At 47.1% G+C, this 26,689-nt stretch overlaps 1 protein-coding gene across 1 annotated transcript; it reads right to left on the bottom strand.

Moving 5' to 3' along the window:
- Positions 1 to 25,133, bottom strand: LOC118211940 (E3 ubiquitin-protein ligase TRIM62-like). The gene is made up of 6 exons (XM_035389529.1): positions 24,843 to 25,133; positions 23,629 to 24,286; positions 6,407 to 6,502; positions 3,535 to 3,791; positions 3,263 to 3,378; positions 1 to 2,686 (listed from the first exon to the last, which is right to left on the bottom strand). Exons 2-6 carry the CDS (start codon positions 24,034 to 24,036, stop codon positions 2,136 to 2,138), a joined length of 1,428 nt encoding a protein of 475 aa, XP_035245420.1. The 5' UTR covers positions 24,037 to 24,286; positions 24,843 to 25,133; the 3' UTR covers positions 1 to 2,135.
- Between the last annotated feature and the right edge of the window lie 1,556 nt (positions 25,134 to 26,689).

Raw genomic sequence — 26,689 nt, forward strand, 5'->3', positions numbered from 1 at the left:
TCAGTGGAGGCATTATTTTATTTGGCCATTAATCTTTTCTCATAACTGTAACATCACAACAGATAGCATTCTCACAACAGCACATCCACAAACACAGTCTCTGTCATTACCACCATCACCACCACCGCCACCACCTCCAACACCATTCACCATCATCACCAACCCCAATTGATGCTGTCGACAGAATGACAGAAGTTTCAGGATGGACATGAGACCAGAATGGGACACTGCACAATGTATAGGACAGGACATCATGGGGTGAAAACCACAGGGGATTGTGGGACAGACGGCAGCTCACGGAACAGCCCCCCTCCACCACACCACCCAATTTCCAGACCCTAAACTCCACTCCCAGAACAAACACTACAGCGATGGCTGCCGGTCTTCAGGTGGATTCATTTGGCATGTTCGAAGGCAGGTTTCAACACGTCCAAGCAAACATCCACCAGAATTCTGAGACCACCTGAGATTCTTCCAGCAAAAACTGTCCAGAGTTTTCAACTGTTCGGAAACAATCAAAATGGTAGCACTTACAGATTGAGAAACTAATGAAGAAATGATTCGGTTTTTCAGTCTGGAAGGGCTTTGCCTCAGTAAAGAGATTGAAAGCACACTGTAAAGATTTCCGTAATAAGAAATAAACAGACGAAGAACACTGGAAAATATACACGGCCACGTAATGACACAGCAGATCAAAATGCTCGCGCTGCTGTAGGTGGCGGAAGAGACTAAGAGATTGTACAGAGAGGCACAGACATGTCAGAACTGCATTCTCTGAGCAGAGCTTCCAGTAGATACTTTTCCTGAAAATAATGATATCTTCCAGTGGAAATTCAGGAGCCACTTTGATCTGTCCAAATGCCATCGCATAATTGCTCTACCTGCTTTTGAGGCTTGGTGTTACTCTGTCCAGGCAGAAAGGCTGTGGAAGTCTGCCATACCTGTTTATAAATGAGCTTTAACAATGGAAGGTGCAGTAACATCAGCTGCTGCCTCCTGAGCTCATCACACCCAGACACTGTAACATTATTAATGAGGTGGACGGGGCCATTAACTCCACCACACATGAAAGGGGGAGGGACTAACGGTGGGTGTTTCACCCTGATAAAGTGCTGTTCAAGAGTATGGATGGGTTTGGGATTGAATGCTGAGCAGAGCAGCCAGTATCCCTGCAGGGCCAACGCATCGCCCAGGGTGAGCAAGGGTTCAGTCAGCTGGGATTTGTGCTCCCATCGCTCTCTAGCGACCCCTCTGGCGGACCCCCAGGGGTCTGCTTGCTAAAGCTGTGGATGAAGTGCCTTTCTCCGACTCGTGTCTGTGTATTGACGTGTGGGCTGCGGTGTGAAAAGAAGCAGCTGGCAACATGAAGCGCTTTGGAGAAGAGAGAGAGCGCTTGTGTGCACTCCTGAATCGGCCACAGGGCGACATGCAGGTGACTGTATGCAATTGGCCAATCCGAACTGGGAGAACAGTCATTAAACACAAACTAAAATGCAAAAATACCGTATGTTCAGCAAATTAAGTTTAAAGAATCATTAAAAAAAGGGTATATCACAAAAGAAAAATCAAGCCCGATGACAAAAGCATAAAGCCTGATTCACAAACATCCAGAGCAGGAGTCCATGGTCCCAACAGCTAGATGCCTGAACAGGAGACGGCAGCAGGAAGGTATGTCACATCGCGCAGTTCCTGAAGGATAAACACAAACTGGACCAGCAAGCCAAGAGCAGTGAATCCAACATGTACTGAACCACAAACCTGCCAACACCCCTTCCACACACAGAAAAAGACCAGCATGTAAAGTGGGATGATTGAGGAGGACAGAGGATGCATGAGTGAGTGACAGATGTCGGGGGTCGGCCTTAGCACACTGGGGTGATGTTCAGGTGCCAGCTAAGGCCGAGATGGGTGTGCGGGTCAGGCCAGCACAGCATTCACACACCAGGACGGTTAAAAGCACACAGTGCAATGAGCACCCCGATCCCTCACACAGACATTAAACAGAGCCAGCTCCCACAATGCACCTCACCCAGCCTCTCCCACACCTGAGTCCCATCTACTGCCTTTCCCGTCGTCGTTTCTTTGCGTAGGGGAACGCCGCTCAGCCCCTGAGTGGCGGGCGTTCCCGGGGGTCTCTATAGGCGCACGGTGTTGATCCTCAGGGGCTGAACGTTCTTTCCGTTGGCATGGCTCTGTCCCGGGCTGAAGTAGGGGTAGAGCCTGGCGGGGAAGCGCTCCCTGTAGGTGTACAGCCAGGACATGTCATCGGCATTGTAGAAGACCAGCAGGCCTCGGGGGTAGTCCAGGTACACGCCCACCTTCTCCAGCTTGCTCTTGACGTTGAGGCGGGTCCAGGGCTCGGTGCAGGCGCTGTACTGGTTGCCGTCGTGCATGACGATGCAGTAGAAGCCGCGGCCGGGCTGGATCTGGATGCTGCCCTTGCGGGCCACCGTCTCGCTGGCCACGCCCATCATCCACTGGGTCTTCTCCGACACCATCACCTCCCAGTAGTGCACGCCGCCGCCGAAGCCCTCGGCCCCCAGCACCGACACCTCCACGTCGAAGCGGCGCGGCGAGTCCTGCAGCGGCTGCGGGTGCAGGTTCCCGTACGCCACGATGGTGCAGTCGTCCGACAGGATGAGGCGCTGGTGGGCCGTCAGCGGGTCCAGCGTCAGGGAGGCAGGCACTGAGGGGGGGAGACCGAGGCGGGGTCAGGCGCGGGGCGGCCGCTCTACCGCTACCAACGAGCTCATACACCCCATCCTCCAAAGCACATCGCTACTATTTTATATTCATGAAGGGCTGAGAAACTCTCATCCAGCCTTCGGACAAAAATCTGAGCTTCTGAGACTGAGGAGAGGACATGAAACATCTGTGGTGTGAACTTCTGAATATATGTGCAAAGGTAAAGTTTAAGTATATATCCTCTGAAGCTCTGACCCCACAGACACTGAGGAAATTAGGGAAAACCAGGCCCTTTCATTATAAAATTTAAAGCCCTGTTACTCAAATCACGGTCCTCAAGGGCCTTGAAGTGCTGGTTTTCTACCTTCCCTTTCCTTGGGAGTCAGGTGTGAAGATAGTCTAGCCAATCAGTAGCACTAATTGTTCAGTTAATTACCAGGGAGAAAAGAAAATGTGGGCCAGATCTGGATATGAGGCCTACTCCGGTGTGTGTGTGATAACTGCTGGAACTTGGATCTGCAGCCTCTGCTGCGCCAGTGATCCAGTAAACTGCAAGCCGCTCGAGGGCACACGGTACCTGGGGTTATGTCCTGGAACAGAGACTTCCAGATATTGTACTGCAGGGGTCCCATGTACTTGGAGGTGGGGAAGTCTTCATAGGTGAGGTTGGTCTCATGAATTTTCCCTTTTATTCTGAGGGTAAAGTAACAGTGAGTGAGCAGCACCCTCTGCATGCATAGGCCTTTATTATTCACACCCACACCATTTAACTGTAACCCAAACCCTAACCCTGCACGCTGCTCTGCCACACCCAACGCTTCTGTCCCGCCCGGCCCCGCCCCACGGTACCTCTCGGAGGTGAGGGCGACGCCCTCCAGGAAGTCATGGCGACCGGACTCGTTGAGGCGCTCCTGCAGGATCTGGATGCCCTCCTTGACGTCGCGCAGCTGCTGGCTGTAGCGCTGGATCTTGTGCTCGATGTCGGCGAGCGTGCGCACCGTGTCCGCCTCCAGCTCCTCCAGCATGCTCTTCTGCCGCTCCCGCAGGAAGCGGTGCAGCCGCTCGAACGCCTCGCCAATCGTCGCCCGCAGGCTCTTCGCCGACAGCTGCGGGGGGGCGGGGGGGGGGGGGGAGAGAGGAGTGAGGCTGACCAACGCATGTTGTATCCCCATGGCGCCCGAGTCCCAGGCTGAGGGGATGACACCCAGACACTGATCTGCAAGGTGGGGTGCGTTGGAGTGGTGGGGTGGGGTCAGGTTGGGGCCATGGCTCAGAGGGGTAATTATGATGCAGAGTGACAGGAGTTGGCAAGAGAGCTATAACACAGAACCGTAGAGAGTCATCACGCACAGAACTGTGGAGTGTTTACGCACAGAACTGTAGAGACCCTTTACACACAGAACTGTGCAGAGTCTTTACACACGGAACTGTGCAGAGTCTTTACACACAGAACTGTAGAGACCCTTTACACACAGAACTGTAGAGACCCTTTACACACAGAACTGTAGAGACCCTTTACGCACAAAACTGTAGAAACCCTTTACACACAGAACTGTGTAGAGTCTTTGCACACAGAACTGTGTAGAGTCTTTACACACAGAACTGTAGAGACCCTTTACACACAGAACTGTAGAGACCCTTTACACACAGAGCTGTGGAGAGTCATTGCACACAGAACTGTAGGGATATTTGTGAAGTTCCTTCATGGCAAACAATTTCAACCACTTTAAATGCCCCAATATATTGTGATACAGACAATGGCCACACCCAACTACACTACACACAGATCACACCCACACCCAACTATGCTACACAATTACACCACACAAGTTCAGTTGGGGGGGGGGGGGGGGAGTAGGTGAAAAGAGGAAAGGAACTAGACTGGGAGGCCTCTGAATTGTGTCATTTCAGAAGATGACAGCCTCTAAAAGCTTTTACTCCGACGTGATATAGCAGAGCCGGCTTTCCTCAACTAAACACTCTGACTGCTAAACACAAATATCCCCACATCCTCTCAGTCTCAACACAGCGCTGATAGTCCTGCCTAACCAGGGCCACAGCCTCTGTGTTTCTAAAGGTGTTTCTGCAGTGTCAGTGCTGTCAGAGTCAGTCAGCTTCAATGGACAGCGCCGGTCCCCTAACGTCTCAGTTGTGGACGTTATAAAATACATAATATACAGTTCTACAAATTAATGCATTAATCGGTATGTGCAGAAAAAGCTTAAGAATTAAGAGTAAATTTGCTATTTACTAATAAGACTACACCCAAACACCTCAGAAAATTCACCCCATTTTTTGAAATGTATGCCGTTATGTTTACTGTAGTAGTAATTTATCTAACTTGATTATTTTTCTTCATATAGAAAACTAATGTTCACAAATCCGGTCTGTTGATTTTGCATTGTACAAAACGCATTCAGAGTTTCACAGACATCTCCGACACGATACACACAGACTGCATTGAACTATGGGAGCTTGGGAAGCATGAAAACAGCTGTGAACACTGTTTCAAGGTAAAGCTAAAATGACAGGAAGACTTAACATGCTGCCTCCTTGATTGACAGAGGACAAGAACCTGTCCATTTTTATATGACAAGCGGCTGAGAGGATGAAGGCTGGTGCATATATTCTATTCATATTAAACATGAGTGAGGTTCTTCCTGACTAAATTGTCAGGAGCATGAATCTAACTTTTAGTAGTGCCGTTATAAAGCAGGAATGCAGTAATTTCAGGGGTGAAAGTCTACTCCCAAGAGAGACATCAAGCGCAAGAATTGCAGACTTGATTGACAACTGGTCAACAACCCTATTGGACATTAAAGTAAGTTCTACAAACCTACACGTAATCAGGTTGTAGGGCTGGGTGCAAGTGCTAGAGAGAGTCAGGGTGAAGGAGCTGAGGTCAAGAGGTGGATCTTCAGACTGCATCAGAACATAGCCAATGTCTCTGCTGTAGGAAGCTTATTCTCCCATGAAGCAGCCAGAACAGAGAGCAGACGTAACCAGGAAGTGCAGTCTCAGAGAGAGGGAGGAGCTAGAAGGAGGGGTCTGGCTGGTGTGGACTTCCTGTGCACTTATCATGCCCTGGGTATTTGTATTATCATCTGCAAACAGTAGAAACACCCTCCCCCCTTTCATTTAACCCCTTGGCATGTACTCCATAAAGAGCAAAGTTTAAATGTTCACCTGCTCCCATTATCTATGCTGTAGAGTGAAACCCATGGTCTCAGCTGCTTCTGTGCTGTTCAGTTTGGGATGCAGTCCAGAGTCCAGCAGGAAGGAGGGGGGTTTACAGAGTGCCTCTGTTTGCACTGAGGGCTGCATGTTACCATTTACCACAGCCACCGTCGAGGGGGGGGGGAGGGGGGGCTGAACTGGGTACGTTGTCCCAGGCCCTGGAAGAGGGAGGCCCTAATGGTCCGTGAACTAGGGGGAAAATATTGTCTTGGGCCCTTCACCTGCCAGCCTTTATTCAGCCCATGTTCTGAGTATGTGCCATTTAGGCCCATAGGGTCTGCCACAACAAGACTAAGGAAATAGTGCTGTTTGGGGTGGAGGGCGTGCATCTCCTGACTCTTTTCATGATATCTTGGGGGTCTGTGAGCAGCTTGATGTAGGGTGCAACTGTATGAGCTATGCCTGTGAGAATTACAATGTGGGAGGGGCCAGCTCTTATCCAGGTATCTATGGGTAGTATGATATGGGAGGGGCCAGCTCTTACCTTGGTCTCTGTGAGTTGTCTCTGGAGCAGCTGCAAGGCTTCTGTGTGTCCCACCTCACTGTCCTGGAGGCTGGCCAGCTGTTCCTTCATCTCCCTCTACAGAACACACATAGGAGTATAATGATTAGACACAAGCACCCTTCAGTACTGTGTACACCCTGCAGAAAAGTAATATCAATTTCCTTTCAGCAAAAGGAATGAGAGAATGAAGAGTCTTAGATAAAAACCAATTAAAAATCATAACCGGAACCTGAAACAAACCGTCTCTCTACACCCACATCAGAACCAGAACCAGAACCAGGCCACCTCTCTACACCCACATCAGAACCAGAACCTGAACCAGGCCACCTCTCTACACCCTCATCTGAACCAGAACCTGAAGCAGAACCGGGCCACTTTGTTTTCAGTCTATTTTGCACCAGTCATCAATGCTGCTCCAAGACGATACAATTCATATTCAGAATGCATTTCAGTGATGCTCCCAGCTCAGTCACAGTTTAATAAGTAATGTACTGTATGAACTCAAGCAAAACAAAACTATTTCAGCAACTTCCCAAGATAAAATGCTGTTCTTTAAGGCTCACTGTACAAAAGCACTGACACGATTTCCTCAACAAAAGCAGATCTGGTCCTGAACTTCAAGTCCTCAAAATCCAGGGAGGATATAGCCTACGTTATTCTCAGAGCAACTCGATTGAACTTTTATTCGTTTATTCTAACTTTTTAATTCATTAACAAGTGTATCCATGAAGACTCTGTTGAGAAACATGGATTGGAGAACTGGGACAAACTCTCATAAGTATCAAAAATAAGTGTGACTTGTATTGTTGCTAGGAGACCCAGGTGATGTTCATGCGCATGCATATTTATATGCTTCGCGGATATACACATTTCTTTTTTCCATCTTCTCTGCCCAAACGGGAGGGTGAGAATCACACCATGCTTCCTGATTTTTATGCAATGTAACGTAGGTTACTTATTAGCATTAACGTCAGTACACTAACCATTTTTAACACATTCCCACGCTAATTGTATCTCAGAAGTTGAATGAATGCATAAATTAATATTTATAGTCACAGCTAAAAATTAAGATCTCTTGTGTCATCTTTATCTCTTAGTCACAGTCTGTGCGTCAGCAATGTGCCTGAAGCTTTACTCAAGTCTGTCGCAAACAGAAGCCCTGTCTCATTTAACCGCCATTTTCATATAAATTAGTTGTCATCATCGACCTCAAAAGACTCAAAAGATCAGTCGAGGGTGAAAGCTGCTTGATTTTTGTACTTAAAACATGCTGTCCTAACACATACACTTCCAGAAAAAGTGCTCTCAATGAAGTCTGTAGTCATTACCCCTTTAGTCATAATATTCAGCTTTTTTATGAGGAATATTAATGTCCAAAAAGGCTTTATGAAACACCCAGAGACAAATCAGCAAGCTCAGCGCAAGGATTACTCCGACTCTTCAACCTTCTTTATCTTCATAACAGAGTTTTCATTAATGTGATTACTGTTTGTTGCCGCCTCACATTCTAAAGAACGACAGTAAACATGCGACAACGCGACCGCGTCTCGGGACCGGCCGGTGTCAGCGCTGAGTCACATGTTCAGGACGCCAGTCCGTGCGAAGAGGAGCAGAACTCCCCCCCCCCCCCCCCCATAGGGGCCATTTGGATGTGGGCGGAGCTGAAGCCGCCGTGTAGCGTGATGGCCATCGGCTCCGGCCGTTATGAACCGCTCACTTTTATCACCCTTTGATTGGTGTGAGCCCTTAATGAGCCCTTAGTGGCTTTCAGGAAAGAGAGGAGGCATTAGTGCCGAGTCAGCTAAAAAAACACCATAAAAACCAACATTTCAGTAAATCTGCTTAGTGCTTGTGTATGTGCGTGCATATTGTGTGTGTGTGTGAGAGTGAGTGTGTACACGTGTGTCTGTGTGTGTGTGTGTGAGAGTGAGTGTGTGTGTGAGAGTGTGAGTGTGAGTTTGTGTGTGCACGCTTGTATCTACACAGGCAAAATCTCCCAGTTGACTCCAAATATCCTGTCAATATGTAAAACGGCAACCAGCTGTAACCCCTGCGCACGCCCCAGTCCATCTCAGCCCTGACCCTTTCCCAAGATGCACTGGGGCAGGGGCGGAGTCTGCAGCCAGGCGATTCTAAACCGCAGAATGCGCATGGTGCCTGCCGGCTTCCCGCTGGCTGCAGGGCCGCGCGTTCAACCCCAGTCCGAAGTGCGGAATCTGCGCCTGCCTCTTCGGGAGCGTACGCGCTCCTGCAGGTTTGGAGCAGCCCCGTCTCCAGGACGTACCCCGCTCAGCTGCCGGCTGCGCCGCCGGCCAGGAGCCATTACCGCCCCGCCGCGGCGCCCATGGAGGGATGCAGCAAACGGCATCGTCCAGACAACGGAACAAATGCTCAAGCGTCAGAAAAGCCGCCGGCTGACAGCCGTGAAAGGGGGAGATTCCCACGGACCAGCAGGGACCCGCAGACCGATCCCCGGCTCAGCTGATGCTCCACCCAGCGCAACCGCACGCGCTCAGTCAAAGCCTTATGCCTTTTACGCTACATAGAGAGCACACGCGTGCCCCGCGCCAACTTTCCTCCGGGAGCGCTAGTGTCGATGTCGCCGATCGGACGATGATTCCTACAGGTAGGCGAGCGGTTTCGCTTCCTCACACCCTCACTGAAGTGTATCCCCGTTTATTTTATTTTTTTTTACATCCCAGCCACCGAATGGTACGTCACGACTTGAAGACACTGCTCCTACCGACTGCGCGAAGCCACAGAAAACCCTCAGTTAAAGCAGTTACATCCTTAGCAGAGTTTTAGATTTTGCGTAATAATAATATATCCTTAAATCAGGTTTACACTGAAAGTCTAGAGAGCATAACACTAAATTATAATATTTGTGTTTTTAAAAAATGAAAAACTTTATTGGCAAAAGTTCCACCGGCAAGCTCAATACATCCACCCACACGAGCTTCACCCTGATGTTACAGATTGGTACTTGTGGCTTGATCTGTTTCGCATCGGTGTCATGATTCTCCTCAGGATGGAGATGGAGGCTGAAAATCGGGCCACAGGAGAATCGTAGGCGATGACGTCACGTTTACAGCCCCCTGCTGCAGTGTCACTGCGAAGGATTACAGGAGTCAGTGTGATACCGGTATCGATCAGCACACAACAGCAAGGGCAGGCTTTCACTCCACTGAGCTCCTGACACGCTGTGAGGAAGGGCAGAATACACAGGAGCAAGAGCAGAATACAGGCCGACCCACACGCACCTCCACCATACACACACACGCACAGACACACACACCTCCACCATATACACACACTCATGCCTGCCCACACACTGGCTTCATTAACATCATGGATTCCAACGTCACTGGGTCATGACTGCCTCTGTCACCAGCACTCACTGTCTAGAAGCACGAGGCAAGCGCATTGGAGTGGGATGGGGCTGGGGCTAGTTAAAAAGACAGGAAGCCTGCCTGTGAGAACCTCTCTAATTGAGCGCTGTCTGCAGGGGGCAGTGGTGGGATTAAAGCTGCGTCTCAGCAGCCAGGATTATAGAGCGGGGCCCTAACAGGATTACCCCCAGACAACAGAGACCATACTGCTGAGACCCCAAAACACGTTAAGAAAAATCCCTCAGGGAAAAAAACTCTGAACAGTCTGGCACCACCGACATGAATTTCACAGACTTCACTGAGAAGCGTGTTCCTGTCAGTTAAACTGTAGGACGATTAGAAGGCCAGTTTTACTAATTTGACACTCAATAAACACTCTCTCAACAACTCACACAAAGGATGTCACCTCCCACAGCGCAGTGTCCCATCAACACTCTGGGGAAACTCGCTCAACTGCACTTTGTCTAGAAGCAGGAGTGCCCCCTACAGGTCCACCGGAAAATACTTCCAGAAGAAATCTGGACTCTATAGGTCACCTCCCGCTCATGTACTGTCCAAGCACGGCCCTGTGTAGCTGTGGCCAGGAGGCAGGATAAGGCTACAGAGTGGCGCAACTGCTAACGATCCCTTAAAATTCACATTCTTTTCTGATCCATGGCAGACATTCGTTTTGGCCATTTCATTCCATCGAACGCTCAGACATAAATGCTAAAATCAGGACTGGGCACAAACTGGGGATAAAATAAAATGGCACGTTCTCCTATTGTGATTCCGCCTGCAAATCCAGGCGATTTCTCACTGACTTATCTTTCCGAGTCACTGACCTAACCGACCCCGATACTAAGCCCAGAGTTACCTCAGCGGTGACCCGAGCGTGACTTTCGCCTTCTGCCTCCGACCTGACAGCAGATGAAAGGCGGACGCGGCGACGCGGATCAGAGAGGTCAGAAGAGGCCGGCGGCCATGAGTGGGAGCGGTAAACCGGCGCAGATGTTGGGATGGTGGGATTCTGGGTTTAAATCCCGCCGGACTAATTTACATAACGACCCGGCCGGCATGGTAACAAACTAAACCTCATCGAGACTCTGCACACCGGGCGGGAATCCAAACGGTGGAGTGAACGCGGACACGTGGGTGCAGCACGTAATTCGCCATTCCCATATCTCATACCGGCATTCCCAAAACTCTGTATCACGCGGGGTCACCTGGACCTCCTGTTCACAAGCAGCGTGGTAGTGAGAGGAGGCTCCACAGGGAACAGCGTGCACAGCGTCTCTCTCCAGGTGTGACAGCGGAGGGAGGCACAAACATTAACTCCAGACGGCCATCTTACACCCACTCTCTATTGAAATGGAAATACCTTCTGAAGGTTTTAACGGCTTAATGCATGGTGGCCTTTAAGGAGTACTGTATTTTCAGATTCACGCTTCACCATCTAAAATATTTAACCAACCGAATCGGGGAAAAAGGCTTTGATCCACTTTGTTCTCTTGAACATAAAGAGGCCACAAAAAAATCTTAATTAATCCACTCTAGTGACTAAATACAGTATTTATAAAATAGATTTTTTCATGTCTTAATTCACATGCGCAATCTCCACACTGAAAAAAATATCATTTGTATAAAATAAATATTTCACACGCGGAGAATACGCAGTATCCTGATTATGCAGCACATTAATCAGACATGACGTCACATAAATTAGTGGGGGGGGGGGGGGGGGGGGGCGGGGAATTGGCATTTGATTGAATTGCTTACATAAGCCAGACATTAAAAAGAGCGTGGCTGAGATTAAAACAGCATGCCATATCAACGTCAAACAGGCAGAAACACCCCCCCCCCCCCCCCAAATTTAACGTTTTAACGGACCAGCATCCAACAGCTTATCCTGCAATATGAGATTATAAGAGAACTCCTCACACTTTAAATGACTTCATACCACATAGAAGGGTTTATAAAATTTATTTTGAATCTGTAAGCCAAAAAAGGACAACAAACATGGCGAAGGACAGGAAAAGCTTTCGAGGAGAGACCGTGCGGCTGACTCCCAGCCTATCAAATCCGCGCGCGCAGACAGGGGTTTGACTCTTAGCCGTCACGCTTTCTGCACTGTGATAAGCCTCTGGGCGCTCCTGAACAGCGATAAAATGTTAAAGGAGGGCAAACTTCCCACTCTCCTCCAAAAAAATTGAGAAAAAAAAAACTAAATAACTAAAAAATGATGGTGCTTTGCCCAATTAAAAACATTTTAAAAGAGTGTAATGAAGCAAAGCATGTGTTGCTCTGAAAGCGGTTCGGCACCTTCAGGAAAGTACCACTCAGAAGAAAAAAAAAAAAGAAGTCTAATGTGAACACGGGACAACCCTGTTTGCGGTTCTGTATGGCAACACCTGAGCTCTGCTCAACGGCATCAAGAATAGACTCTCACAAGGAGTCAGGAAGACGTTAGGAAGAATTATTTTCACACAGAGAGCGGTCAGTGTGTGGAATAGCCTGCCAGGTCGCGTAGTAGAGGCAGAAACTCAGGGGATTTTCAAGACTAGGCTTGATACGGTGTTAGAAACTATCGAGTCTATAGGTAATAAGAGCATTAAAATAAGGAAATGACAAGCAGGGTTGGGCTGAATGTCCTGGTGTTGCGTTGCGTTGCGTTGCGTTGCGTTGCGGTGCGGTGCGGTGTGGTTTGGTTTGGTGATGGGACCAAAGAAGGCACAGTAGCCTCTAACAGCTGCCTCAACCTGCCAAACTCAAATTAGAGAGTGGCTAACATGGCTGCTGGCACAGAGACCCAGGTCTCAGCCACGTTCTGAAAATGCAAATGTTTCTACAAAAACGCAGGGCAGTTGTCCGGTTTAAAAAATCAATGACTTAACTTTTAACATTACTCATGTTTTAATATACATGTTTCTTACAGGCTATAGCAAAGCTCAACAAAGATCAGGCTACATTAGGGTGGATCATATGTCAGCTATGATCCACTATTATATTTTTCAAAATGCTGTTGATTGGCTTTGCATAGGACCAAATTAAATGGGCAAAACTTGCCCCACTAACTGATAAATGTATCTGAGCCATAAGCTTCTTTGAAGACACTTGTCTCAGTAGCTTGTTTGGAACCCCTGCAATGCTCTGTACTCACCCTACCTTCAGACTAGCCCTGCAGAAACTTAAAAAGGGCAGTTTAATTCCATGGCTGTTAATTTATAAGGTGTGACATTTTCAGTTGTGAGAACCAGGCTGAGGTTCAATAGGAAGCCCTGCTGTGACGGAGGGAGCACGGAGAGAGCCAATGAAAAACAGCCAGAGGGTCTGATGGTGACTGAGCACTAATGAAAAACAGCCAGAGGGTCTGATGGTGACTGAGCACCAATGAAAAGCAGACTGTGGCTTTGATGGTGACTGAGCACCAATGAAAAACAGACACCGGATTTGATGGCAATTGAACACCATCAAACACACTAACATCAAGTTAACCATGTGTGTGTGTACATTTAACATTTTTTCTGTTGCCCTTTTCATAGTCAAACAAAAAGTTTTCCTACCCACAGGGAGAGAGGCAGAGATAGATGAGTGTGATACATGTGCACATGCACACCCACACCCCAGCCCCACCCCCCACATCACCAGATCCTGCCCCATTGATAATTAAACATGATTACATCCATGTGTGGGCCCTCCTACACAATTTTATAATCTAGGCTAAATCCCCTTAATGAGCAGCACGTGTGTTTCAGAGCTAGCATGGCATGGCTGGGGGATAGCTGGTGGTCATCTTGAAATGAACTTGGGAGCCAATGAGATTGAGAGGGGGCAGAGGACAAAAGGAGCATGCACTATTTATATTTCCCTATATATTTCTTAACAAAATTCTGACTCAACTGGAACCAAACGTAACGATTATTTATTTTCTTGAATTAAAAAGGAAGTTGCTTTAAAAACAACCAACGCTACAGGTTAGAAATTTTGCAAATAATGTCATGAACCATTAAAAGCAATATTTATCTGCTTCCCTGCATTCCACATTTGTTGTATCCACCTTTGACTTCAATTTTTCTAAATGTACACATACATACAATTTAGCTGATGCGTTTCCATGGCAACGGTGGTACTTTAACATGGCTTGCCTTTGAAGAGGAAGGGAACAGGTATTCAGAGGCTGGAACTGCAATCCCCCATAGGCATGACACTGCACGTCTAGGGGCTTAAATAAAACACAGCAGTGCGACAGCAACGCACTCTGTCAAATTTAAATATGCAGTGATGAGTGTACTATGAATGGGCTGACAGTTCACTTCACATATTTGCTTTGCATTTAAATCAATGCATTTTCAAATCAAATCACATGGCGCTGTTCTTAAACTGTCTGGATGACAGTGAACAGCAGCAGTCTGGTTTTGTGTGTTAAAGATTCAGATGGAAATGAATAACATGCTTTTTTTAATGATTACCAAGCTCTCTGCATTTGCCTACTGAGAACCAGGAAACAAGTAATCTTCTCCTTGTCTGAGATAATTGCTTGAGTACAGTGAGCAGGGGGCAAAGGGACTGGCCGAGAAATGTGGAAATGAGAGCCAGTGGTTAAAGGGGTTTGACCGCCCTTCTGGACAGTGTCTGGATTCCTGGCTGGCTACCAAAGCTGCTGTTGCCAAATTAAAAAAAAGCTAAGTAAGGAATGAGCTTACAAGCTGGTGCCCTGACGGGCAGGGGGTGGGTGGTGGACTGTATGTTGCCTCAGGACTGGACTGGGTGGGTGGAGGGTCCATATCTTTGCCCCGTTCCCCTCCCATCTCTTAAAGCGTGTGTGTGTGCTCTAAGACACCCGCATGCTCTGTGACACACACATGCCTGTGAGATGCATGTGCATTATACAGGAGTGCACAACTAACCACTCTGCAGCACTGCTGACTTTGCCAGCCTGTAGCAACCAATGAAATGTAGTCTCAGAAATATATCACCAAACCCCCCCCCCCCCCCCCCCACCAAAAAAGCAAAAACAAGAGACCATGAAAGACACTAAACTCTCCAATTTTCTGTACTATGACACACTGCCCCCAGATGTCTGCTGTATTCAAGTAAACATACTTACCCTGAGATACATATACAATGAGGCAATGGAAACAAACAGTATTGAACTCAACGGCCATGGAAGGTCTAAAAAAAAAAAATCTGAAATAGTACGTATGTTGGTCAAAATGTGGAAACAGCCTGGAATCAACACGAGAAATGGAGGAAACACAAGTTGGAAAAGCGTACGAGAGTACAGTACGAGTTCCTCCGTGTGGCTGAAGAAGCCACTCCCTCTACGAGAGCCCTGTTTCCCGTCCTCAGGATCTCACTGGGCACGCTGCAGAATCTTGCCTCAAAGTCCTAACCTTTCTAAGTGTTTCTCCCAGTCGCAGTCCTAAACGTCAGCCAGGAAAACTGGTCTGCCCCTTCCCCGTTTGAGCAACTCCAGACACCAGCGCCGGGGGCAGCAATTTGGCCAATTAAGAAAAACCCCCACCTTACCGCAGCTGTGTGCTCCAAAAGGCCCTGAAAAGCCACTTCAGGTCTTTCATGCTATTGTTCTTAGGGGAAGCTCGATGACTGAAACCTGCTCAGAAAGGGTGCGCGCATTTCACTTAACACAAAGGCAGCCAAGAAGAAACAACACTGAAGGAGGAGACGATGACAATGAGGAGTGAGATCCTGTAGGCCAGCACTAAAACTCAGGCATTTTAATAAGCCAATTAATAATTAACCAACCGATTAGCCCTTCACAGGGATCCGATGACTTCAGCATCAACCCACGCCAAGGCTACAGGGCAGCTTCTGTCCTGACTGACCCAACAACAAAAGACAAAAACGCATCGCTTCAACACAGTAAACACAAGGGCCTTAGGAGAAACTTCAGACGGCAGGCCTTGCAGCCCAGCAAGGGCCAGTGCTGGGTTATTATTCATTTACAGCGCGTCCTGCACGACGGCAACAATACAGCTCAAGAATAAATGCGGCGCATTTAAGATATTGCACCCATAAGAATAAGTTAGAGCCTGACCCGCACAACCCGCCTGAATATAATTAAAACGGCGCAGCGGTGGGCACAACCTTTAGCGCTGCCCGAGATAACATTTTTCACCGCTGCAGAAAATAGGCAATAAACGCTCTCCTTTGTGAGGCGGAGGCAGAAGGCAAACTTTTAACTGCGTGCTGGAGGAAAATACAGAGCGCTGATCTGCTAATTACCGCCTGTGTCCCTGGGTTTGTGTCTTCTTGACGCCTGTTTGTTTCTCCCTCCCTTTCGTTCCATGCTTCAATATGCACGCAATATTTTTCTCATGCCCTTTAGCAATAAACGGAGCGTACGTCTTCAATCGCGTTCTTTCTCTCTCTCTCACACACAGGCACACGCACACAAACGCACGCATGCACACACACACACACACACACACACACACACACAGCATTTTACAAATGCGCATATTCTTTTACTCAGGAGGAGGTGTGTCAATGTTTGTCCAATGCTGTTTCACCATCATTAAGACCACCACAAAACATGGGAAAGCAACATGTAATATGCACGGATACAAACCCCATGCAATACATAATTTAAGGTGCATTTTGTGTATGGGGCTGGAAATGTTTCCCTTTTATAAAAATTCCCTGCGGTTGTGCTTACGCAACAGTATAAAGTTCTAGGGAAATAAGAGAACTCGCAAAAAAAAGTCTGTTCTCAATAATCCACAGACTGCAAAAATAACGACCTCAGATAAGCGGGGAGGCCGAGAGGCACGGGCCGATTTATCACCCGGAGCACAGCCGCAGACCAGCAACTACGGAGCCCCAGAGACGAGGCAGCTCATTTCACACCAGGCCAGACCAACATCTCTAAATAACATCCATCAAAACTACCAAGGTTATCCAATAACATCCACGGGCTTCAGCAATGTATTAATATCCCTAATGTGCATTAAACGATAGCAAATATTAACCGGCTTGTTTTGGCAATGCCCGATTGTTATGCTGAGGTAAAAAGCAATAACAAACAGAGGATATGCAAATGGCTTTTTATGAAATGCAAAGTTGATGGATGAGCTGGACAGTGAAGCCAATCACAGGCAGCTTCCCTGGGCGTCTGTCCTTGTGCAATAACACTGTCTCCAGCAGCTCCTTTTTTCGCACGCACGTGCACACTCTTGTTTATGCTCCGCTCCTTCACTGACTACAATTGTATCCCATAATCCTTTGATGTCAAACAGGTTCTTGGAGTGCAACTGTGGCATAATGCAGCAATCCTAGAAGGGAAAGTTTGAGTACAAACTTGAAGTTGGCTTGACTAGTAGAAGGAGTAAATAGACTAATGTTAACCAAGCAGCCTAAATTAAATGAAAACACATCTAGCTCTGTTATAAATATGAACAGACTTTTGTAAATACACCATATGACCAAAAGTATCTGGACACCCCTCAGTCTGGGGCTGTTTTTTATGGTTTGGGCTGAGCACCTTAGTTCCAGTGAAGGCAAATCTTAATGCTACCGCATACAATCACATTCTAGATGATTCTGTGCTTCCCCAACAGTTTTGGGAAGGCCCTTTCCCCCGGGCACACAGTGAGGTCCATATAGAAACTGTTTTGTTGAGAGCGGTGTTGAAGAACTTGACTGGCCTGCATACAGCCCTGAATTCAACCCCATCCAACACCTTTGGGATCAATTAGAAAGCCAAGCCAGGCCTAATCGCCCAATCAGTGCCTGACCTCACTAATGCTCTTCTGGCGGAATGGAAGCAAATCCCTGCAATGCTCCAACATCTAGTATAAAGCCTTCCCCGAAGAATGGAGGTTGTTATAGCAGAAAAGGGTGGACCAACCCATAATTTTGAACGAAATGCTGGATGTCAAGTGTCCACATACTTTTGGCCATATAGTGTATCTTGCAAGAATGAACATAATGTTGAATGCAGAAATACACGTATAACTAACAGAAAATGAACTAATATTAAATTGGGTTAAACTTGCATCAACATTATTCACCTTGCCAGAGATTTTGTCCGTTAGAAGCTTTGCAGGAGAGACAGTCTGTAACTGTGGCAGCAGCAGCGGCCGATTGTGACGTGTCGCTCACATTCTGAGCGTTCCACCAACGTTAATCAATGGGTAATTTTTCAATATAACAAATAATATTTGAGCTATTGACACAAAAAGCACAAGCTACGCACAGCGTACAGGAGGAGCAACGTGCAGAAAACTGATAAGAGAATAAGAGTAATAAGAGTAAGAAGAACTAATAAGGAGTACAGGAAGTTGGCTTTTTCAAGCCCACTTAATTACTTTTAAGTTGCCTACAGGTTTATTAGCGGCTGTCAGTGAGAAATGAGGCTGCTCTGTAAGAGCTGTTGGCAAAGACTGGCCCTTGAGGTGAGTGCATTTGAGTACATTAGAAAAGTGCATGGGCTCAGCTGCAATGCTTTCTGCGTGAGTACAGATCACTCAGTGGGGACACGAGACATACGTAGAATCGGGGACTTCAAATGGGAGAGAAACAAGTAAAGCAGAGAGGGGAAAAAGAAAGAGAGAAAGAGAGTGTGAAGGAGAGAAAGAGATGATAAGTACGGCTGATGAATACGCGCTCCAAAAGATCACTTGGTGATCCAAATGATGTCTGTTGCCAATCGTTTGACATTCTGGTGTTGACTCACTCCTTTGAATTGGAATGATTTTCCTGAACCGTTCCATCGTTCGCGGTTGAAGGCGCAGCTGATGGTGAGTGACTCACAGCTGCAGTGCTGGTTATGCAGACGGGGGGGCACCGAACAGGGCGTGCAGAACAGGAGCCGCTTCTCCAGCAGAGCACTCCTCTGTTCCCCTCACTGACGGAGAGTGGTGCTCGCGTGCCCATCCGTTTAGGACCAGAGAAATACATGACCGCCCTACATCAGCCCTCTTCTGTATTCTGTGCAGTTATAAAGCGTACTGTAGTCGCAGTGCTGTTAAATCTCATGTATTTAAATTCTGCATTGAAAGGAATCCCTTCTCATCCTATCACCTGCAGAGCAGACACAGAAGCTTAGCTGCCCCGAAAGTTCACCTGCCGTTTCAAAAGATACTCCCGATTCTAATTTCCCCAGAGCAGGAAAGGAAGGGAGACGCAGAAATGCCCCTAACGCTTCCAAAAGGACATTCGGCAAATGTAACGTGCGTGCCGAAAATGTGTGTCAGCCAATGGCCTTCCTGTTTCGACCGAGCCAATCAGCAAAGCTGAGAAATTCTCAGAGACCTGAGTGGAGGACTGAGAGAGCTAGTCACAGCGTTGAGGCTTGCTGTCCATCACAGGCAGTGAGATGTTAGTGGGAGTCTCCTCTGCGCAGTGGGCTGTCCCAACAAAATACACCTTAAATGCTCAGTAGGCTAAACTCCAAGAAAATGGGCTGATTTTACTTTACATAGTGCTGACAGCTCACAGTGACGCTGCTGTATTTCCTCAGTTGAAAGGCTTGGTGGACTGCTCCAAAGCAATCAGCCATTTTCAAGCGTCAACAAGTTTCAGAAGAAAACCAACACAAACAGGGTGAGCTTTAGTCTGTGAAGCAGGACCAAGCAATGATTCTTCAGCAGGGACCTGGTGATGTCACGCCGTGGACATGTTGTGGTCGCGCTGAGGTCGCAGAGAGTCTGCAGAACAGCGCAGTGGCTTCCCAGCTCGGGGCGCCAACCACAGCAGAAGCTTCTTCTGTAATGACCTCAAGCACTCCCACTCCTGTTCCCAGTGGCAACCGGACCGCGCAGATCGCGGTCACGAGCGCGGGCACAGCTGCCTCCTCATCCTTCCCCCTGTTAAAACCCCTCCCGCAGCCCACACACACACGTGTCCACCCCCACTTTCCCCCTGAACATACACAAACACACACATACACGCACCCCGCCCGTCCTCATAATCCACATCATTACATCACTACTGGCCATTAAGGTCAGTTCTTTGTATCCAACATCTTGTGAGAGAACAGTGTATTGCTGTGGTATTTGTTCCAGTACCATAGTGACCGGTTGCCGTGGTGCTCGTTCCTGCAGTATTCTACGAGGGTGCCTGCGGTGTTTGCTCCAGCGCCGCGCAGCGACTGTCGCAGTATTACTTTATTCAGAGCAGCCTGTCCCATTACGGGCTGCGTTTCGGTGAGCGCTCGCTGCACAGAGTGTGCCGCGCGCTGCCCTGAGCGCCCGTGGCTGATCTGCGATCGCGCTCGCCAGCTGTTCCGCGGGCCCCAGTGCACTGTGGGAGCTGCTGGGTGCAGTAGACGCGGTTACATAAGCCCTTTAAGTGGCGCGCGTCAGTCTCTGATCTCTGCCCATTAAGACCGCACTTTAGGGATCACGGCCCATCGCGAGTGCGAAGTGACCGCCCTTTGACTCCGCCCACTCCCGTAAATGTATATCAGACCGCAGCTATGCGTACCGGCCTTAGAACTCAAGAACCTTCAGCTCTGAGGCAGTTTACGCAAGATCCTATTTCACCGCTGTCCTATAATATCGAGTCACGTTCAGAGCCCCAGCTCTGCCATTAGTGCCCTTCATAGCTCAGTTTGTTCAGTAGCGTAGCGGGCGAGCGCAGCGCACAAAACCACTGCAGCATTGCTACCTGACCCGTTCGACATTTGCATGGGACGTTCTTTCCACCCCTTTTGCCAAATGAATAAATGCAATGTCAATGCAAACGGTGATCAGTAAAACGCATGGACCCAGACTGTAAATGTACGCCGGGGGGAGACATTTTCTCATAATAATTCATCTTCTCCTCGCGGCCCGTGTTACAGTTCAACTGTACGCAACTTCAAAACTAAGGGGTCACAATGGACCATTGGCATGGGGAGGAGGTTCAGACAGACTCTGCTCCCAGTGGGAAAAAAGCCCCCCCCCTCCCCCCCCCCCCCCCCAGACACCACGCAGGCGTACATACACAAACACTCCAAACTGTGTGCGGTCTTCGCAGGGCCACTCCTGTGTTTTGGGAGATCACTCATTTTCTCTGAGGAGCGTGTATGCGTCTGTGGCTTTTATAGGATCTTTTAAATTCAGATGTTATTGTATTCACTCGGCACGCGCTTACATTGCAAGCATTTTTTTCGGCCATGCAGAACAAACATCCATCCCCTTTTCCAAATATTCTCCAACAGAAACGACTTCAGCTCAGGGCTCCATGTTGTGTAATCTTTTTTGTCACGGCAAATTAAATGTCCCTGGACCAGCGCGTTATGAACCAAATTAGTTCTCAGTTCCATTCAAATCAAGCCATGTAAAACTCGAGCCGTCTTCTCGCTTAATTGTTTCTGGGACAGCTTACTGTCTGAGTTTCATCTTGAGACATGAAATAAAAAGAGCTGCAGAAAAAAAGCCCCGCCCACTGACGTGTCACCGTGGTCACAGTGGGGTGGACCAGCCCTGCAGGCTAGCGGCCACGGCCAGAACAGCCTTCAACCGAGACACGGGAGGGCGGTTAACCTGCGTGACAGAATCTGAGCAGATGCTCAATTATGACAACCTCAATTGCAACATCCACTTCAGTGACCGATGAACTTAAAAACACTGTGCAAGAAATATATCGCCAGAACTGAAGGGAAATGTAGTTCTGCACATGTGAATCGCATTCTTCACTAGCAGCGTAAGACCAAAGAAATCTGCCAGAACATCGCCAGGGAAGACCCCTTCTTAAACATCTTTCCTGTAAAAAATAACTGACTCCAATGGATCGCCCTATCGCATTGTTAGCCTAACGCAATCAAACATTTCAGACTTGTGCCAGTTTCAGTTCCAGTCCTGTAGGAAAGCACATCGCCCCCCCTCCTCCATTTTCCTGAGCTTTATTTAGTCAAAAGAGCTAAAAGGATGAAGGGAGGGGGAACTATAGTTCCATTAGGGAACACCTTTCTCTTTGAATGTGCTGACTGAAGACATACTGCATTCCACAGGTTTTCATAAGGATTGAAACCCAACCACAATATAATCACATGGAATTCTAAAAGAAACACGCTCACAGGAAAGGTTTAAAAAATGAATCAAAATATGTATATATTATTAAGTAAATCTTTACACCCATTTCCTTTCGCCAACAGCACACCCAGACATTTGGCACAGAAGTGCACCGGTAAGCCCAATTCACTTTACACAATAATACACAGGCCTGCCCATTCAATCCCACAGAAGGAGCTTTTCTTCATAGGGGAACCACTTTCATCTGCACATGAGAGCAACAGTGGAACGCCCAGGGAAATTACTTCCACTGATCTCCACTTCCTGTGCTGCGGGGCTGCTGGGTGGCTCATCCCGTTAAGACACTGTACCACTGCATGGATGAGCCCCACGGCTGGAACTGAATCGAGACTGGACCACACGGGGCGGCCATAACTCCTAGCAGTACCGCCCAGGTAAGGTGGGTTTTCGGTAGGCAGGACCACCCGCGCACCTTGCTAGCGGTATCCAGCATCACATGAGCGACACGTTCACTCGGTAGAAAAAATAACCACAGCGACCATGTCCCCTCGAGCTGCGTGGCAAGGGTGACGGTTTACGGCAAATTAAATCAAGTCCTGACACCGACTTGAGTGATAATTATGCCACGGGTTTACGGCACAGGGAAAGCGGTAATGGGAAAACCAGGACTGACGTAAACCAGAACCACGCCCGACATCTCTTTGAGCCCTAAAGTGCGCACAGCACACATTAGTGAAGTCTCTCCAACCAAACTGTCTGATAAATGTAACACCAGCACCAATTAACACAGCAGTGAGGTTAAACCTCTGAAGCTGTTCACACTCACAGCATGCAGAGTTTCTGGCCTGCTCACCCCATCTACAACTGTGATTACATCAGCGACTGGCCAGATACAAGGCAGCAGACAGACAAGTGAGTGAAAGCAAAACTAATCCGTGTAAGGCTTCAAACCTCCTAGAAATACGAGAAAAATAGAACTATGGACTCCATAGAGGGAAACTCTCGGTGGCAACAGTATGTATGGTGTGGAAGCCCATTGGCAATAATGGAAGAATTCTTTCTTTCAGGCCAACGGGAAAACGCTTACTGTTTCTCTTCTAAACAGGTTCTAAATGCAGAGCCTGTTCAGATGCCGGTGATCCTTATCACCGCGCTTGCAATCAGGATGTTTGGGACATTTATGTTTGTCACCCACGAAAGACAACTCAGGATCAAACATAAAAAACATAAGTAAAATACTAAAACAAACGTTTACTGTTTTCTCCTAAGCAGTTGAGTTCTCATGTAGCCTAGCTGAAAGGACACTTATTCGCGCGCAGACACAAACATACACACACACACACACACACACACACACACACTCTCTCTCTCTCAAGCTCATCTCTTATCCTCTCCGCATCCCTTGCCCTGTTTACACCTGACTCAATGTGCTGTACAAATGAATCACAGCTTTGTCGTCAAAACAAACATGCTGTTTCTCCCCACGTCTCTACAATAGTAACATTTACATGTTCACACACATATTAGCCTACCTCAACCATTTTTAACCTAGACAAAATTCATATAGTTATGTTGGTTGATATAATCGACCACGTGAAAATGCATAATTTAGGACACCAATACGTTTCAACAGAACTGCTCCATATATCATTTTTGTATAGATGCATGGCAATGCATGGTAAATTGGGAATTCTCTGGGTCGCATACGAGGTTACTGTAATTCACTGATAATGGCAAAGCAGCACCAATTTCTTGTCCCACAGGCAAAAAACTTGGATTAACGTTATCAGCAAAAGAACGATTTGGGTTGTCGCGGATTAGCACAGAGGAGCAGGCAAAGAGGGAGGCCCACCTGTATTTCTTCGAAGGCCTCGTCCACCGTGGTGACCTGGTGCTGCTCATGCAGCGCGGGTTCGTCACAGAAGAAGCACACGAGGCTCTTGTCGCTCAGGCAGAAGAGCTTCACCTTCTCGTGGTCCTTGCAGGGGTAGGGGCTCCGCTGTGCGTTAAGGATGGCGTCCAACGGGAAAGCGGAGTATCTCTCCACGATGTTAGACAGCTTCAGGCTGGGAGAGAGCAACGGGTCGGCAAAGGTTCGGCGGCACTCTGGGCAGTCGCGGACGCCGTGGTGCTCCTGTCGGCTCCAGTGTTCCGTGATACACTTTCGACAGAAGTAATGCTCGCACCCGAAACTTACTGGGTCTTGGTAAATACTCAGGCAAATTGAACACAGGAGCTCGTCCTTCAGACAACAAGCCATTTGCGGGAATAAAGACCAAATAGAACCAAATTATAACGTAAGTAATTTTAAGTTCCAATAAGATATTTAGATGCAACTATGCTATTGTACTACAGCACCCTGTAAATGTATTTCTTTGGTTAAATATTATTAAGACTGCCGTTTTACTGGCATGGACAGTGAAATGGGCCAGGAGATCCTGTGCTGAACCACATTGGTTTAAATATATTAGAGGTAATTATCCATCTGTGCTCAAGGGGATTCGGTCTTCCTGCAGGAAATAAGAAAGATAAAAGTAATAAGCATACAAATCCTGTCCTCTGGGGCAATTTAACAGTTTTGTGATGGTGGGGAATTTGAATGCGCAACTGCAACAGACGGCGACGCCGACTCCCTACAGTGTATAGAACTTATTTCATGTGGTTGCCTAGGGTGTACCAACATAAACATATGCTGAAGACCACCCTCCAAAGCGCCCATGGCATGTGCAAGACTAAATAAAATGGATCAATTTATAATGAAGCATGACTGTCAGATTTAAAAAGCAAGATGTAATTACAATAGTGATGGGACAAAGAGGTAGTTTCGGCGCATTCATAATTTTTTTCAGCTAACCGGCTAAAGGAACATTTAGAATACAACAGCACGTTGGCTAGCGTTCTCTCTTCCTCTATTAAAATAAGTCTTGATTGAACAAAATTACATTTTTGTATTGTCTTTTAGCACGAGAACTAAAAGTGATGTAAAACAAAAAATGTAATCAAATCATCAAGGACATTTAAAAGTCACAGAAAATATCATCTATCACGGACATCAAATTTACTGACCTGCAGTTCCTCTTGTTGAGCACCTTGCCCGCAACCAGATCTGCTTCGGTCACAGCTACCTAGCTAATCAGCCCAGATATTAGCTATCTTAAACCTGCCACTGTTCTCATTCCTTCTGAAAACAATTTTGTCGTTTTTGCTTCTTTATTTTACAGTGCTATTTTGTTTCAGTTGCTCAGTTAGTTTGTTCTATTTTCAAAGCTGTTCGCTTATTTTTTTTTCTTTCAATTATTTCTGTCCAGCACTGCAACGTCCACGGAATCCAATCGGCTGCTTCACTCCGAAACCTGCCTCAATCCAGGAAGAAAAAGAGCAGGGCGATGGAGCAAACCAACTAAACACCTGCAGCCTCTGCGGGGAGGGGAACGAAAAATGTCTCAACTAGTATCGAAGTCGAAACTTTCTTTTGTCACAAAGACAACGAATCTATTTAATGTATTTGTATAAATGTCTTGTGCGTTTTAAACTAGACAAACTAATATATGGGTGAGGAAATTTCCGCTTTTGAATAAATCGACGAACTGAAGGTACCCTAATGAATGATGGAACAGTCTGGACCTCCACATTTCCCCATTGTTTGTTCGGCTTTACGCTGTATGCCTTAGATGCAGGTCACTGTTGATGTCGACGTAGAATTGCCGAGGAAAGTCATGCATTTGTATTTGTAATTATTCGCATATGTGCATTTTAATCCACATTAATTTTCAGGTTACTAGGCTATACGAAGCAGCTAGATGAACACCAGTGCCGATTAAAAAATACCATTGAAGCTCTATAAAAATGTCACAATAAGATAAAACAGAAATGTCATCGTGTCACAAATCGATTATATATGTTCGATAAAAAACAAAACACGCACACACGTACACAAGTCCCGGATTGCTTGTGCGGTTATTTTATCTGTTACTGAAATCACGTTTCTAACCTTTCCTGCGGGGAGGGGGACGGTTCCCAGCGCCTGCCCATTTTGCCCGAAGTGCTCGATGTGCCCCATTCATTTCATAATAAAATAACATCTGTCTTATTATTGTTACTGTCATTCATTTTCATTAATTCATTTTGTTAATATATATTCTGTGTAATAACTGGTGTCTTAAAACAGTTTATCTCGATTGAGGCGCCCATTTCTTTGTTTGAGCACCTGCCCCTCAAAAAGACTGCATGGCCCTGCTTTTCAGTCATTACATTTTTTTTGGTATGCTTTGAGTTCTAGGGCGCTTACTGAGCACTTTAAAAGCGAGAACTCTTGTGAAAATACTCAACTTGATAAGCGCACAATTAAAATACTCTTATTTGGAGTGAAAGTAAACATATTCATGACATTGGGATCACAAAGTGTCATTCAGACTTAATTTACCATACCAAAGCTTGTGTGTTAGTGTCTACGCACACTGCTCTCGAATCACACCCAAGTACAGTTTCTTTTTTACGTAGCCTACAGCTGACACCGACCTATCGAGCCAACTGCCTGAATAATTCACAGCGTCCAAAAACTAAACTACAGCTAGGCTACAATACAGTAACATATGTTACGTTCAAGAATTGGGAATTCAGTTCCAGTTTTGAAGGTACTGGTTTTTCTGTGTATCAGTCTTACTGAACAGAGATCCTGTTTGCTAAACAGTGCAGATTCCACTGTAAGACTGAAGTTAAGCAATCCAATTGAAAATCTCTTTGGAAAAAAGCCGAATGGACTGTAGCTGTAAAATTGTATTGCCTGTGGTTCAATACAAAGCGAATAAGCATCTGCTCAAAGAGCATCTTCACAAAACCTCACAGACCTCACAGCAGGATCGTGAGAGCATTTAGGAAATGTCTTTAGAGAAGTTGAAATAACCTGAGTGAAT

Source organism: Anguilla anguilla, chromosome 13 (assembly GCF_013347855.1).
Source record: "Anguilla anguilla isolate fAngAng1 chromosome 13, fAngAng1.pri, whole genome shotgun sequence".
In the NCBI taxonomy this organism is placed as follows: domain Eukaryota; kingdom Metazoa; phylum Chordata; class Actinopteri; order Anguilliformes; family Anguillidae; genus Anguilla; species Anguilla anguilla.